The 16,293-nt window shown below is 38.7% G+C and overlaps 4 protein-coding genes across 4 annotated transcripts; 1 reads left to right on the forward strand and 3 right to left on the reverse strand.

Moving 5' to 3' along the window:
- On the forward strand, positions 568-1,989 carry LOC110011770 (tetratricopeptide repeat protein 1-like). Its single transcript, XM_020693022.1, has 3 exons — positions 568-786; positions 1,078-1,191; positions 1,741-1,989. The coding sequence occupies exons 1-3, from the start codon at positions 738-740 to the stop codon at positions 1,851-1,853; spliced, it is 276 nt and encodes a 91-aa protein (XP_020548681.1). The 5' UTR covers positions 568-737; the 3' UTR covers positions 1,854-1,989.
- LOC105157359 (probable metal-nicotianamine transporter YSL7) lies at positions 2,210-5,765 on the reverse strand. The gene is made up of 6 exons (XM_011073770.2): positions 5,016-5,765; positions 4,512-4,675; positions 4,222-4,319; positions 3,964-4,098; positions 3,593-3,782; positions 2,210-3,489 (listed from the first exon to the last, which is right to left on the reverse strand). Exons 1-6 carry the CDS (start codon positions 5,413-5,415, stop codon positions 2,383-2,385), a joined length of 2,094 nt encoding a protein of 697 aa, XP_011072072.1. The 5' UTR covers positions 5,416-5,765; the 3' UTR covers positions 2,210-2,382.
- On the reverse strand, positions 9,332-13,075 carry LOC105157496 (probable metal-nicotianamine transporter YSL7). The gene is made up of 6 exons (XM_011073900.2): positions 12,101-13,075; positions 11,566-11,729; positions 11,279-11,376; positions 11,063-11,197; positions 10,692-10,881; positions 9,332-10,591 (listed from the first exon to the last, which is right to left on the reverse strand). The coding sequence occupies exons 1-6, from the start codon at positions 12,480-12,482 to the stop codon at positions 9,485-9,487; spliced, it is 2,076 nt and encodes a 691-aa protein (XP_011072202.1). The 5' UTR covers positions 12,483-13,075; the 3' UTR covers positions 9,332-9,484.
- On the reverse strand, positions 14,162-16,069 carry LOC105157362 (pentatricopeptide repeat-containing protein At5g66520-like). The gene has a single exon (XM_011073772.2). The coding sequence runs from the start codon at positions 16,067-16,069 to the stop codon at positions 14,162-14,164; it is 1,908 nt and encodes a 635-aa protein (XP_011072074.1).

Genomic DNA, 16,293 nt, shown 5'->3' on the forward strand with positions numbered 1-16,293 from the left:
ACAGGTAATGTTAATTTGATTCAAGCAGTAAACTATTATTCGACAATTTAAAGATAACTTCGAAATTCTAACTTGGGCGTCGGAGTGTCTTCGTCGGGGACGAGCCCGACTGTCCTAACCTTTCTTGTTTCAGTTGGCAGATCCAGTCGAAGAAGTACGTCGAGGTCGAACACCCAGACGATCAGTGTAATTACACTCGACCATAATTTTCGAGCCGGATCAGATACGGTTAACAATAATGGAGATATCACCAAAGTAAAGCAGCAGAAAACGCCACAATGAAATCAAGATAAGGAGGAAGCTCAACTAAATGAGGTATTATGATTTGATCGGGTCACTTGTTTTCAGTTTCCTCCTTGCGTGACATTGCTCGATCACGGTTACATACTCATTGTGGCATAAATGTATTCCAGCATAAGTTAAGTGGTTTAGCTTCATCAATATATTCATGTCAAACGTCAATATGTTTTGGTGGTGTGGGGTCAATTGTCTGCTGCATGTGTGCTTGAAAAGTGGGATTTCTGAGCAAACTTTTGTCTGCCTTTAACCTGTTCTCTCTTCAGTGACTGGTGCTGTCAATATCTTCTATTTCGCATCTCCTTAATTTATCTACTAGAAATTATTCTGGTTCGGTTAATCTACTAACTTGATTTGCAGGGAAAATTTGAAGAAGCGATTAAGGAGTGCAAAAAAAGGCATTAGAATCAAATCCTAGGTACACAAAAGTCCTGCTACGAATGGCCGAGTCACATGAAAAGCTTGAACACTATGAAGAGGCCATTGCTGGTAAATTTGGGTTCCAGGATGTGTGCTGATATTTAAAAGATATAGATATGCGTTAGTTGTTGCATTATAGCCATTGCTTGCCATACTCCATCATTGTCCTTTGAAAGTGTGAATCCTTGCCTGCTGTTCTGTGGCTTTGTGTCAAATAGATGAGTTTGAACATTCATTCTTTATGTGTTAATTGCCATTTTATTAACCCATCTCAGGAAAATGGTCGAGCTGACACTCTTCTGGACTTGACACTTGCATCATGTTTTTCATATTATCATCGGAAACATTGTTTTATCGCAGATATGACAAAAATCTTGGAGTTGGATCCATCAGAAAGCCAAGCTGGAAGAGCCAGTATTCGTCTAAAGCCACTGCCAGATGAGAAGCGTGAAAAGATGAAGGATGAAATGATTGGTGAGATTAAATAAGCTTAGCTCAGTCTATTTCCTTATTCCACATATTAGTGCTACTCCTTTCAGTTTTAGTCCAATAGCATGCTTTTTCTCGTATTTTTGTTTATTCCTTTGTTAAATGGACATATGAGCATTTTTCTTCATTTTCAAAAGAAAGGTCTTATACGAAAAACGGAGCTGAGTGTGTTGTTGCAAACTAGAGAGATTAATTAGATCCAGTATCTCTGTGACATTCATTGATGTTAAATTTTTCATGTGTATATTCATCTTTGATCTCTAGTACGTACTTTCTAACGTGTTTCTAGAATTGCCAAATCAATGTTCTTGTGTAAAATCTGGATGATTCCACCTTGATGACATTTCTTTTGTTCATAGAGTCGACCTTACCGCCCACCCCCCCAAAAAACAAAATAGTGTTGTGTGCGTGTGTTATGTGATAATTTGTGACTACATAGAAACTCTCAGTTACGAATCCTCCAATTTACTGCATCCTTTTGGAACATTTTGCTTCCTTACAAATGATAACGAGTCCGCTTTGCTCCATGATCAGGAAAACTGAAGGAAATGGGCTCCATTTTTGGGCATTTTGGAACGTCTGTAGACAACTTCAAAGCTGTCAAAGATCCTGAGACCGGTTCCTACTCTCTTTCATTTCAGAACTAGTTTTAGTGCCTTCTTTTGTATTATCCATACGTCAGACAGAATATTCATGAGCTGTAAATTTAAGGATATGAACCAAAGAACTTGCCTGCTATGAATCTTATGATCAATAGTTTGCATCATAAATTCAGAGATCAAGTTTTTGCATTCCGTGTTCTCCTGAATGAGGCCATATTTTTCACACAAGCAATCAGATTATCTGTGTTTCTTCAGGCATATGTGTGTAACCGAAGATGCTTTATAAATTCTTTGGCTGTGGGTTGCATTCATATACCCAACATGGCTAGTAGATAAGTACGGGATACACTAAAATATTGGCATCCGATGATTGTTTAAGATTAACAGATGCTCCACCCTTGTGTGGCCAAACTATGCCATGTCACATGATAATATTTATGATCGCATTAAAGGAGTTCACTGATGGACTGTACAAGTACATTGACATTACAAGCATAATCACTGCAAACAGAAAGGAAAAACAACAGTTTATTCAGTATCAGTACACTAAGCCAACGTATATTTTTCCCATTAACTAGGATCCTAAAAATTTATCAACCCTACTGTTTGTTGCTCTTGAGATAAACTTCATGCAAATGGGAGGTTTGACCCCTGCAAGCGCCAGCACAGAGCTGGGCAGCGTCCACATTCCATCTCCACATATTAAACCTGAGGCAACAGCTGGTCCAAATGCATCTGCCTTGGCCTTGTTCATCTTCTGCCAGATATAGAGTATCAGACTTCCAACACACATATCAATGGCAAAGTAGGAACCCAAGTAAAATGGAATAGCCATTGCCATTGGAAGTGGGATGAACCAAGACCTTTTCTTGCCCAGACTATCTCTAATCATGTTAATTAGAATGGCTGCTGCAAAGAATACATAACATAGTTTAAGGCAATTCTTTGGCAGTGCTGAGAAGCCTTCAACCCCCAACTTAGCCATATTATAATACACAGTAGCAAAAGGAGCAGGATATGCACTTGTGGGATACCCTATGTCGGGAAAAGCATTGTAGAAGATCCAAAACACACAAGGAGAAATCACACATCCCATTGCCGTGCCGATCACTTGGCTCACAAACATTGAACGAGGGGAAGCCAAGGTCAAGTAGCCGGTCTTGAAATCCTGCATGAGGTCAGAGGCAGTTGAGACGATGTTCATCATTACACCACATGCTGCCAAGCCAGCAAGAATTCCTCCATGAGAGGCACCGGCCCAGGCCCCTATTGTAAAGATGGCAAGTTTCCCATATGTGGATGCTAGTGACCAATCTGTGAGCCCACAGCCAAATGCATTGCAAAAGGCTAATGCTGGGGCAAAAATGTAGATGACTATTATGTGGTACCATTTGAGGTGGTGGAAGATATGAGGAAGAGTTGCTGTAGAGACTGCAGCAATGGCAACATAACCTCCAACAGCAAACCATTTCGGTATTTGATCCTTTAGAAAGAGTTGAGAACGACGCTGATCATCATAACTTTGAGATTCTATGGACGGAGAGGAATGTTGTGTTACTGGCATTTGCGAGTTGGCTTTTCTCTCTTGGAGTTTCAAGAACAAGCCGGCTAATGTCCGGCTCAGCACCTTGAAGAAGTTGTATAAGCCATCACCAAGAATCATGGCTATGCCAATGAAAACCTGAGTAAGTTTTTGGCACAGATTTTTTTTCAGGGATGCTATAGGAAATATCTTCAAACATGAAATGAGTAATGTTTGCAAGTTCAGAACACCAGGAAAGCACCTTATAACCTTGAAGCCCTTTCAAACTGTTTGGGGGAAGATCAGCAGAAAACCAGTCACCCTTTCTATTTTCAATGAGTGGCCACATGATACCCCAAGAAAGGATTCCTCCAACCAGTACAGATACATTTATGATGTGTGGACAAATCATTCCAACTCCTACATATGTTGCTGAGAAATCAAAGAAAAACCTGTAGTTTCACAAGGACAGTATGAAAGTGTTTAGCTAGTCGCCTCATAAATATAACTTGTTCATTTTACAAAGTTGAGATTTTGTCTTAATGATATGAAATCCATGCTGTTCCCGACACTCATATGGTTCAAATATCGACTACAGAAGCAAAGGATATTTTCTTTTGTGACTGGTCTTACTTGTATTCATATGCTTGCAATCCAAAGGTTGGGAATTTTGCAAACCCACATTCGTCTGCAGCAGTGAAGAACCATTGAAAGAAGCCCCACAAGAAGCTGAAGGAGAAAAACTTGCCCAACTCTCTGACCTGCTTCCTGAAATATACAGGAAAACAAACAAGTTCTTGAATGATAATGCTCTAAGAAAATTTGGACATTATTTTTCCTGTTCCTATAAAATTCTTAAATCAATTTCTAAGCTTTATCATGATGGCTTACTTTGCTAGTTTAGCTCCTTCTGGAGTATGAAAGCTGTTGATAAGATGCGCTGTTGCAGTACCACTTGGATATGTCAACTTGAAGTCTATGATCATAATCTGAAAGAAATTGATAGCTATACATCATTCAAGACGTGGAATCACTAGACCAATCCATTATTTTCGACAAGTTTATATACATGGATGGGGTGTGAAGAGATCATGTTTGCATGACATTCCTTTATTATTTTCATTTTTCTTCCTTATTTTAATGAATGCAAGTTTGATCAGCCAGCCAAGGAGAAAGATTACCTTCCGGAGAGGCACCACGGAGAATAAGCCTAGGAAGCTAACTACAAACAGAAAGCCAATCATCCAACCCAGTGATGGGTTCTTGTAGTCGAACCCGTCTTTCCTGTGTTCTGATTGTTGGGCTATCTGCTCGCTCATTCCAAAAAGATAGCTTCCGAAACCTCCTGTACAGGATGGAAAAGATTGGTCAAATCCTGCTGCAACTTCTGTGTATTTTGCAATCTTTTCCTGGCACAGGTAATATGATCTGCTTGAATGCTCAATTGCATAGGATTGTTCTATGGTGTTTATGAATTATGAGAAAATTTTACTTGCACTTTGCAATACTGCGATTATAAAGGTAAAGCCTAAAAAGTTACAAAAATTCCAGTCAAGGATTCTTGATACAGATCAAGTAATTGTCTCCATGATTTTCTGTCTCAACTCAGGTGAAAACAATACTGGAGAAAAGAATTATCTACTTGAAATTTCCCTTTGCACGGAGAGAGGATTCAGGAATCTTACCACTAAAGGCAATGCCTGAGGAAGCAACAACACATGTCTGAATGACGGTGTTCTCTTGACGAGTAAAAGGCTGCCTCAACATGCCGGATTTTGCAATCAGCTTAGTCCAAGTCTTGACGAAGAAGAATCCCAGTAGTCCAGCAGATACGTTGAGGGAAGGTATGATCCCGGTGGTGAGGTTGAGTTTCATCACTATGAAGCAGAACATCACTGACAGCAGAAAACTCACAGCAAAAGCTCTCACTGTCAGCTGTTTCCTCCATGAGGGCACCTCCTTGTTCTCAAATATCCTCTCCACAGACAACTTTTCATCTTCTTTCATAAACTTCTCCTTCCTTTCATCATCCATACCTTCTAATTCAATCCCACCCTCCACATTTTTCTCTCTTTCACTTCCCATCTCTTCTCCCTACTCTTTGGAGTGGAATAATATTACTCTAAAATCTTTGGATCACAGTGATTAAATAAAGAATCTCCAAGAATGTGGAGTTTTATACTAGCAAAGTATTGGAATATCTATGCAAGTATTTCTTTGGAGCCACATGTCCAAGTCAAGGGTGCGGGGAAAAAGGAGCAACTATCACATGCATCCAAATTTTGCAATCAATCAAGGGGCCATATGACCTTAGTTCTTGGATGCTTATTCAAGTCAAGCTCATCAACTATGAGATGAGATCTACCAAAATGAACAAGTTCAAAGCACAGAAAAGACTGTTGGTAAAGAAAGTATGAATTGTGAGTAATTAGGTGGGAAGCACAGACAGGTAATGAAGCATTAAAGTATTGATTGGATGTCTCAATCAACTTGGCCAGTCTGCTACATTACAACATGGATTTTAATTCTTGGATTAATATCACTATTTTTTATCTCTATCTTGTGTTTTTAGTTCACGCGTTATAGTCTTATTAGGATAATAATATCGGCGATCTGAACCATCTGATACAAATTATTAGAGAGAAGCATCCGCCGGCCTCTTAATCGCACAATAATAAATTGTAAAAAGTACAAATACAATTCCGAAAAAAAAAAAAGAAGATTAAGTTTATGAGCTGACATATGATTTCTTAACTTTCAATCATACTCTATGAATAGTTTTTGTGTTAGTAAGTAAACGTACTTCATCAAATTAATATTCTATAGTTAGTTTTTGTTAAAAGTAGAAAGGTGATGATGGTAGTGGAATAGAACTAAGAAAGTGATGAGATGAGATGGGATTATGGGGAGAAGCACCAATAATTAAGAATGGAAAGCAACATTGCAGTTAATGAATAGAGCAGCTCTCAGTTGATGTTGATATATTGCACAATACCAATAGCCTTAGCCTTAAATGGGTGGACCAAGAAGACTTTGAGAATCAACCATACAAACACAATCCCATTTACTTACTTTGACCTGCAAATTCCAAATTCCAGATTCCAATAAGAATCAAATATGGTGAGCTGAGCTGAGGTCCCTCATTAAAATAGTGTGATGTCTCTTTCTATGGCTGCACAAATGTAGAGTTTGGAGTTTGCATTAACATCCACATACAAATATAGGGTCTAATTCATTGCTTCCATACTTGATCCTCTTATTCTTTACTCCAACAAGACCATCTTAGGCCAGACTTAATATTTTGATCTCCTTCAATATTGATTCGAGTGTTTAATAACATTAGTTTCGAGGGTCTTTCTACTTATTCTCGAATTACACTATAAATTTAAGATATTTTACTTGAACCATACTTCGCCCTTCCGCATGTGTAATTTGATAATGTTCATCCGAAATAACAAATTAAACGTTGAATTTTGATGATTTGCTCTGAGTTTTTTCTTTGAACATCATGAATCTCCTTGAATTGTGTTAGAGAATCTTTTGAGTTTCTTAAATGCACTCTTGATCTTCCTATTTCTTGACTTGCGTCTTAACTATGTATTCACTTGTTCTCCTTCAATCTTCATCTGTGTCCTCAGTTGTTGAGAATCACCCCTACTTGTAGTTAGTTGTATGATAGAATACTTTATCATATGTACTTGATGAAGTAATGCGATTTGATCGACCCTTCATGATTTATTTGATTTCACTTAATTTTGCAAGATATGATTTAATTTTCAAATTACTACCTTGCTTGATTTGGAAGATATGGTTTTTCTTGCCAAAAATATGATAGTTTGATGCCTAGCATTATTTGATTGGCCAAAAATAAATATTATAATATAAACTAATAACTATTTACTTTAGAATTTAAATTCAATTATATTCCAAAATATACATAAAAATTGATATTTTAATATATTATTTTCCACGTGATTTAATTTGATTGGACAAATATTTAATTTGTCTAAATTGACACTCCTAAGAGAAAATTCATCTGATTAGTCTATTAATCAAAATCGAGTCAGGTTTTGTAAAAATTGTGTTAGTAGAATTCATCTGTTTTTATTTCAATCATAGTAATGGCACCGGTTAATCTACATCCGTTGCAAAATCATTTGTTATTTTCAAAATGCGTCGCAAAGTCCATAGCAAGTTTCCGTTTCCTGATTGAGTCTCGTGGAAAAAGACTTGCACTACATCGATTTCATGTCTCTTTTTCCAGCTGGAGTTATCCTTAATTGGTTCAGTGCAAGAGCAGACAATTCAAACATAGAAAAAAGTATACATAGTCCCATATACTTGTCTTGTTGGAGCTGCAGATGGGACAACCTTAGAATCAAATTTCTGAATGTCAGTTTCCAACAGGGCCCTCATGTCTGTAGAATCTTGGTTGAGACAAAGGCATTGTAACTTATCAAGTATGACTTACATCCTTCTTTTGGTGCCTTTGAAAGAAATGTGATGCATAAGAATGCTCTTAACAATGATCTGAAAATGGTTGACAGCATGAGTCGGCTGATTATGATTATTTATGACAAGTAAGGCATGTAATAGTTCAACCAAATAATATGTGTTCATGTCAACATTCCGCAATCACTGCTTCAAACAGTAAAACAGTTAACATAATGCAAGTAGATGCTGTGATATACTAATATATTTCACTCAAGTGCAGATACAAAAGTAATCAAATTAGATGAGGGAAGTAAGGCTTGCTTTTGTCATAAGGCTAATTGTTCGAAAAAATATCACAAACAATCGTAGAACCGGTTTGAAATAAAATAATCAGATATATTAAGAGTTTTTGAAATAAAAAACACAAACAACCACATTGGAACAAATAAACAGTAAACTAGTTAGAGATATTGTTTAACGGAAAAACCTAAACCTATAAGTTACAGTGAGAGTTGTATCGTAACAACTCTTGATCCGAAACTGCAAACAAACCGAATCTAGAATTATTATGCTTGCCTTGAGAAATTACATGTCCCGTCTAAGGTGCACCGAGTACTACACAATTTCTTCCAAGATAAGACGGTTGTCGTTCGTTCAGTATTGCATTTGTACTGACGAACACCTCGACTAACACTCAAATGTCTTACTGAAACTGAAACTCAAAACTCGAATTTGAGAGGAAATCGAGAGCAGAACTAGAGAGAAGAAGGAGAAAGAACTTGTGAATTCTGTATTGTGTGTTTTGAAGTGAGAAGTGGCATCAACCTTTTATAGGCATGGCCAGCCACACACCATCAATAATGGCATTTAAAAACAACTGAAACAACACAAATAAGCAGCAACAGTTTTAGATTTAAATCCAGAAGTTCAAATATTTTTTGCTGTAAAAAGATATATCCTAAGACTGAGACATTCGTCCTAATTTTCGCACCCACGTCCATGAACAGAGCCGGGACGGGTGAGTAGCAGCACCGTGAGTGTGGGGCAAACCCATGTTAACTCTAGTCTCCATAACACTTCAAACACAAGTTGAATATTGAACTTAATATAATGAATTTACTTTTACAATAAACTTCCAAGTGGGACACAAAATGAGTGTAAAACACTCACTCCCATATACACTTTATATACACATCAAAGCCCAACCTCTTTCCATGGAATTCTCATGTGGGACAAAGGCAACTTCTCTCAATTTCTTAAAGTCTAATTCATGGATTAACATGTAATTGCAGCCATATTTTTAGACCATTTTGTTGTTACAATTAGCATCATATTATGCCAATTACAACAATCCCCCACAAATTCATAAATTTGGTTTCAAGCTTCTGTAACTTGTTTTCGATAATGATACCTTTCAGTTTGAACCACTGTTTAAGTTATATAACAGCAGTTGTTACCAGGTCAAACGGAACGAAGCCTTGAATTTGAGCTTGTGATTGTGACAGCGTATGTTAGTAATAACAAGTCATTGGCTTTGTGTTGATCTTTAGGGTTGACACTTTAGGCGATTCTATTTCTTTACAAAACTGAGTTCCAAAACAGACGGACTGCTGAAGTTCATCAACATATTACAAGCATAATCACTGCATAGGTGAAGGAGAAATGACACAGTTTATTCAGTACCTGTACACTAACCAACGTATATTTTTCCCATTCATAACTAGGATCCCAAATATTTATCGACCCTACTGTTTGTTGCTCTTGAGATGAACTTCATGCAAATGGGAGGTCTGACCCCTGCTAGGGCCAGTATAGCGCTGGGCAACGTCCACATTCCGTCGCCACATATTAAACCTGAGGCAACGACTGGTCCAAATGCATCTGCCTTGGCCTTGTTCACTTTCTGCCAGATATAGAGTATCAGACTTCCAACACACATGTCAATGGCAAAGTAGGAACCTAAGAAAAATGGGATTCCCATTGCCATTGGAAGTGGGATGAACCAAGACCTTTTCTTGCCCAGAATATCTCTAATCAGGTTAATTAGAACGGCTGCTGCAAAGAATACATAACATAGATTCAGGCAATGCTTTGGGAGTGGTGAGAAGCCTTCAACCCCCAACCTAGCCATAGTATAGTACACAGTAGCAAAAGGAGCAGGATATTCACTTGTGGTATACCCGATATCAGGAAAAGCCTTGTAGAACATCCAAAACACACACGGAGAAATCACACAACCCATTGCTGTGCCAATCACTTGGCTCACAAAGATCGAACGAGGGGAAGCTAAGGTCATGTAGCCAGTCTTGAAATCCTGCATAAGGTCAGAGGCAGGAGCAGTGATGCTCATTATTACACCACACGCAACCAAGGGAGCCATAACTCCTCCGTGAGAGGCACCACCCCATGCACCTATCGTGAGGATGGCCAGTTTACCATACATAGATGCTGATGACCAACCTGTGAGCCCACAGCCAAATGCATTGCAAAAGGCAAGGGTTGGGGCAAAGATGTAGATGACTGCTATGTGATACCATTTGTGGTGGTTGAAGATGTAAGGAAGAATTGCTGTAGAGATTGCAGCAGTGGCAAGATAACCTCCAATGGCAAACCACTTTGGTATTTGATCCTTTAGAAAGAGTTGAGAACGACGCTGGTCATCGTAACTTTGAGATTTTATGGATGGAGAAGAATGTTGTTTTACTGGGATTTGTGACTTGGCTTTTGTTTCAAGGAGCTTAATTAACAAGCCGGCTAATGTCCGGGCCCGCGCCTTGACGAAGTTGTATGAGCCATCACCAAGAATCATGGCGATGCCAATGAAGATCTGAGTGAGTTTTTTGCATAAGTTTTCTTTCAGGAACAGGCAATATTGTACAAAACATGAAAGTAATAATCTTAATGCGGTCAGAATAGGAGGAAAGCACCTTGTAACCTTGGAGCCCTTTTAAACTGTTTGGAGGGAGATCAGCAGGATACCAGTGACCTTTTCTGTTTTCAATAAGTGGCCACATAATGCCCCAAGAAAGGATTCCTCCAACCAGTGCCGAGACATTTATGATGTGAGGACAAATCATCCCAACTCCTACATAAGTTGCTGAGAAATCAAAGAAAAACCTGTGATTTCACAAGGAACGCATGAAAAGTTTTTAGCATCCCGCCTTGTAAAAATAAAATGTTTATTTCACAAAGTTGAGATTTCTTCTTTACGATAAGAAATTCATGCAGTTTCCTACATCATATAGTTCTACTATCCACTATAGAAACAAGGAATATCTTCTTTTGTGATTGTTCTTACTTGTGTTCATATGCTTGCAGTCCAAAGGTTGGGAAGCTTGTAAACCCACAGTCCTCTCCAGCAGTGAAGAACCATTGAAAGAAGCCCCACAAGAAGCTGAAGGAGAAAAACTTGCCCAATGCTCGGACCTGCTTCCTGAAATATAAGGAAAATGAACAAGTTCCTAACACTAGTTTTCCTGTTTTCATAAGTACGGAAATCAATATAATGGCGTACTTTGCTAGTTTGGCTCCCTCTGGAGTGTGGAAGCTGTTGATAAGATGTGCGGTCTCAGTGCCTCTTGCATATTTCAACTTGAAGTCTAAGATAATGATCTGAAGGAAACAACAGCTTTATTATTCAAGACATGGAAACACTCTAACCAGTCCATTATTTTGTACAAGTACAAGTACTCTGATGGGCTGTACATAAATTCATGTTTGCATGAATCACTTTATTATTTGTTCTTCTTCTTTGTCCTAACAAATGAAGCTTGCTCAACTAGCCTAGTCTAAAACAGTTACCTTCCGCATAGGCACCACAGCGAATAAGCCTATGAAGCTAACTACAAAGAGAAAGCTAATCATCCAACCAAGGGCCGGGTTCTTGTAGTCGAATGCATCTTTCCTATCCTCTGATTGTTCGGCTATTCGCTCGCTCATTCCAAAAAGGTAGCTCCCGAAACCACCTGTACAGGATGAAAAATATTGGTGAACTTCTGATGCAACTTTCGTGTAACTGTTCTCTTGGATGGAGCTCCTTTAGCAAAGCCATATTGAATATTTGCAGTCTTTATACTATCTGCTTGATTATTTGCACAGGCTTGGTGTAAGGTGTTTATGAGATATGAGAATCATTCATGCACTTTCCAATACGGGGATTATAAAGGAAAGCATAAATAATTATAACGTTCTGATAAACAATAAGAATTTTTGGTATAGTCAAGAAATTGGCTTGACGATTATCTAAACTCGAGCAAAAACATACTGGAAAAGAGAATTATGTTCTGAGCTACATTATGTTTCTTATTGGATGGTGAGAGCATTGGTGGGATCTTACCGCTGAAGGCAACACCAGAGGAGGCGATGACACAGGTCTGAATTACAGTGTTCTCTTGACAGGTAAAGGGCTGCCTCAACATGCCAGATTGTGCAATCAACTTAGTCCAAGTCTGGATGAAGAAGAACCCCAATAGGCCAGCGGATACATTGAAGGATGGTATGATCCCAGTGGTGAGACTGAGTTTCATCACTACGAAACAGAACATCACTGACAGCAGAAAACTCACAGCAAAAGCTCTCAGCGTTAGTTGTTTCCTCCACGAGGGTACCTCGCCCTCAGATATCCTCTCCACAGACAATTCTTCATCTTCTTTCCTTTCTTCTTTCACATCTTCTAGTGCAGTCCCATCCTCCACATTTTTCTCTCTTTCATTTTCCATCTCTTCTCCCTACTTTTTGAAGTGGATAAAAATCTCCCAGAATGTGGATGTTTATACTACCAATGAATGAGAATATCTTTACCACATTCCAAGGTAAGGGTGCAGGGGAAAGGAGCAGCTATCACATGCATCCATATTTTGCAATCAACCAAGGGGCCAGGTAGAGTTGATGCAAATGACAGTAGTTCTTGGATGTTTATGTTAAGTCAAGCTCACCAACCATGCGGCGTACAAAACTTATGTCTAAAGCACAGTTCGGACTCACCATCTATTTTGTAAATAGAGAGAGATTATTCGCCCCAGTAAAATTCATGTTGGAGCATTGAAAACTAGCTCAATACAAGCCAGAGACAACTCTTGCTAAAGAAACTAATATGCATTATGAGTCTATGACTCTGACTAATTAGGTGGGAGGCAGAGACACGGAATAAGGCGTTAAGGTACCGTTTGAATGTCTCAATCAAGTTCTAGTCTGCTGCATGACAGACTTATAACACGAATTTTTGTGATGTAATATCACTAAATCAATCCCACCTTATGCTGCACTATCTTAGGCGAATGATAATGGTGATCTGAACTATATAAAACCAATTATCAGAAAGAAGCATCACCAACCCGATAAATTTGTAACGAGATTCAGCAGAAAATAGAATATTAGGATCCTGGAATTAAGAAAGTGAATCAGCTGACAAACCATTTCTTAACTTTCAATCATCATAATATGAAAGTATAGGATCCTAGAATTAAGAAAGTGATCACATGCAACGGGAATTTGGATAGCAGAAATCATCATCGAGATGAAATAATGATGGGATGACGAAATGAGTAATCGACAAAATTAAGAAAAGAGGCGTAAAACATGCGTCAAGTATTATGTTATTCTTGTGGTAGTCTTTTGGAAGACAACATTTCAAGCTGTATCAGTTAGTATAACCTTAGCTAACTGATGCAACCTTAGCCATAACTGGGTGGACTAAAACTTGTTAATACAAAACTTGCCCATCACACGCAGAAAAAGTAAGGTCCCATACTTGTACGCTGTTTCTGAGCCATAGATGGGACAAATGAAACAGAAAAATATCCTACACTCTCCTTTTCAATAATAAAAAATATCCTACACTAGAAAACTCAATGTTAGAATCAAATTTCTTATTGTTAATTTCAAAAAGGTCCCTCATGTCTCTTTCTATGCCTGCAGAAATCTAAAGTTTTTTCTCAATAATTATTTTATTTTTCCTGCGAACTGCTTGAGCAGATAACCATTAGCTTTAACTTTTTAACTTTCTAGTCATTGAAATATAGAAAGAATCTCAGTGAAGAACAAGAGGGTTTGCAGTCTGCACTAGTAAGTAACTTTAACCCCAGCAAAATCCTTCTACGTGTAAATAATTATGAATTGATCGAAGAAGAAACTGTAGAGATTGGGCCTAAGATGAGTGGCACATCATCATAAGAAAAGCTACTCCACAAATAGGAGATATGCAAACTGGAAGGAAAGATTTAATTATATTGCGCAGGCGTCAAGTCTGTCTGAGTCACTAGTTTGAAATAAAAAGATTAGAACTTCAATGAAATAAGATAAACCATGATTGAGGCAAGAAGTTTATGCAGATTAGCCCGAATTAAAATGAATTTAGCTTGAAAATGAAGAGAATTTTTTTCTTTAACACTTGGAGTAACTACCAATAATCCCTGCAAGAACAACAGCCATCTTTGAAACAATGAAATCTGTTGCGGTCACGTACAACTATTTCTCTATCAACAATCTCAGATATCAGCTTAAAAGAAGCATGACAATCTTCACAGATGCGGAGATTCTTGAAAATTCTTATTGTTTCTCCAGGTGGTGTACGAATGAGCCCGAAAACCAGTGCTAGTTTCTCACTATGTCTAGACAAAACCTTTTCCTTTTCCTTCTCGTCTATGTCAAGTAGAACAACTGATGTGTTTGGTATGTAGCCTTTCAGCCTCATATGTACTTGTAACTGATTCCACATCTTCAAAATCTCCTGGAATTGAGGATGAGTGTCGTCCCCAGCCACAAACTCATGAGCCACCTCTTTGATACTAACTGAACTCAAGCCAAGAGTCTTCTTCAATCCCCTATTTCTCATCAGCTTCCTCAACCTTGCTGCATTGTCCCATTGCTTTGCTTCCGAGTATATGTTTGCCAAAACCACATAGTAACCATCATTCAGGGAATCCAATTCATGCAAGTGTCTCATTGCTAATTCAGCCATTTCAATGTTCTTGTGGACTTTGCAGCCACCAAGAAGGGCACCCCATATAGCTGCATTCGGCATTATAGGCATCTGTTTGATGAACTCATGGGCCTGTTGCAGCAGCCCTGCACGACTTAATAGATCAACCATGCAACCATAGTGTTCAATACCTGGAATTATTCCGTAGTCTCTAGTCATGCTAGCAAAAAATGCATATCCCTCGTTTATCAATCCCATATGACTACAAGCATTTAAGAGTCCAATGAAGGTGACTGCATTCGGCTTGATCCCTGTCTGTGTCATTTCAGAGAAGAGTTCCAAAGCTTCATCAGCTTTTCCATGTATTGCCAGTCCTTGGATCATGGTCGACCATGAGATTACTGTTCGTTCCTTCATACCCCCCAAAACATCACGTGCAGCTTCTAAACATCCACATTTTATATACATATCAATCAGAGTGTTAGAAATTTTGATGTTTCTCTGAAACCCACTCTCATCTGAATACTTATGAATCCTACGCCCAACATTAAGTGCACCAAGATCAGCACAGGCTGCTAAAACTGCCACCACAGTCACCTCATTGGGCTTCAATCCCACTTCTTCCATCTTGGTGAAAAGATCAACCGCCTCCTTTGGCTTCCCACACTGAACAAAACCTGAAACCATAGCAGTCCATGACCTCACATTCCTCTCAGGCATTTGTAGGAACATTTCATATGCTGAATCAGCATCACCCCTCTTCCCTAGCTGCGTGATCATTGTATTCCAAGTAACGGTATCACGTTGGGGCATCTTATTGAACAATAGAATCGCATCACTTATCTGTCCACAAGATGAATATAAATGCAAGATCACATTTTGCAGAACCAAGTTGAATTGAAGTCCAAGCTTTTCAACAAATGCATGAATGATTCTCCCGTGGAAAAGATCAAGTAATTGCAAGCATGCCTTGAGAACGAAGGAGCAAGTAAAACTATCAGGGCACACGTTGTGACTTCGCAGCTGGTGAAACAGCAAAATAGCATCAAATGGAGAATCACTCTCAGCAAAATCTCTTAAGCAAGAGTTCCACAAGGAAATTTCTGGCTGGTCAACTAGCTGGAAAATTCGTCGAGCATAGGGGAAACTAGGAGTAAGAGCACAAATAGAGGCTACACGGGACAGTGGGAGGGCTGAGAGAGGAGTTCCAGTTTTGATGACAAGAGTATGCACTTGTTGGAGCTCAAATGGGGAGTTAAATTTATGAAAGAGTTCTCTTTGGAGAGTTTCCGACGTGGGCTTCAACGAACTCCGAAAGCTGTGTCTTTGTTCAAAATTCAAGGAAGGAAGCATACAAAGGGATATAGAGGGTAGTGGACAAACCATAGCAACTGTCGAATTGATAAATTGTAACTGAAAACATCAAAAGAGAGAGTCTTTAAGCATCAAATGCCTCCAACCATTATGGTAACCAGAGGATACAATCTTCACCTCCGTCACAGATGAAGGTATCCTCAAAAACTAAAACAGGAAATCATAGATGTGGCATTTCTGTATCACACTTAACGCAAAAGGCAAGCGAAGAAGAACAGCCCTTTACAGATTGCAAG

This window comes from Sesamum indicum, linkage group LG3 (genome assembly GCF_000512975.1).
Source record: "Sesamum indicum cultivar Zhongzhi No. 13 linkage group LG3, S_indicum_v1.0, whole genome shotgun sequence".
NCBI lineage: Eukaryota > Viridiplantae > Streptophyta > Magnoliopsida > Lamiales > Pedaliaceae > Sesamum > Sesamum indicum.

What these genes read in the sequence shown, in the direction of transcription:
- LOC110011770 (XM_020693022.1), top strand. Translation starts at nt 738, where the DNA reads ATGGCCGAGTCACATGAAAAGCTTGAACACTATGAAGAGGCCATTGCT. An exon ending in CTATGAAGAGGCCATTGCTG is followed by an intron (nt 787 to 1,077) that starts GTAAATTTGGGT and finishes GTTTTATCGCAG; the next exon opens with ATATGACAAAAATCTTGGAG. An exon ending in GATGAAGGATGAAATGATTG is followed by an intron (nt 1,192 to 1,740) that starts GTGAGATTAAAT and finishes CTCCATGATCAG; the next exon opens with GAAAACTGAAGGAAATGGGC.
- LOC105157359 (XM_011073770.2), bottom strand. Translation starts at nt 5,415, where the DNA reads ATGGGAAGTGAAAGAGAGAAAAATGTGGAGGGTGGGATTGAATTAGAA. An exon ending in CTCAGGCATTGCCTTTAGTG is followed by an intron (nt 4,676 to 5,015) that starts GTAAGATTCCTG and finishes CATCCTGTACAG; the next exon opens with GAGGTTTCGGAAGCTATCTT. An exon ending in AAGGGCTTCAAGGTTATAAG is followed by an intron (nt 3,490 to 3,592) that starts GTGCTTTCCTGG and finishes AAACTTACTCAG; the next exon opens with GTTTTCATTGGCATAGCCAT.
- LOC105157496 (XM_011073900.2), bottom strand. Translation starts at nt 12,482, where the DNA reads ATGGAAAATGAAAGAGAGAAAAATGTGGAGGATGGGACTGCACTAGAA. An exon ending in CTGTGGTGCCTATGCGGAAG is followed by an intron (nt 11,377 to 11,565) that starts GTAACTGTTTTA and finishes TGTTTCCTTCAG; the next exon opens with ATCATTATCTTAGACTTCAA. An exon ending in GAGGGAGCCAAACTAGCAAA is followed by an intron (nt 11,198 to 11,278) that starts GTACGCCATTAT and finishes CTTATATTTCAG; the next exon opens with GAAGCAGGTCCGAGCATTGG.
- LOC105157362 (XM_011073772.2), bottom strand. Translation starts at nt 16,069, where the DNA reads ATGGTTTGTCCACTACCCTCTATATCCCTTTGTATGCTTCCTTCCTTG.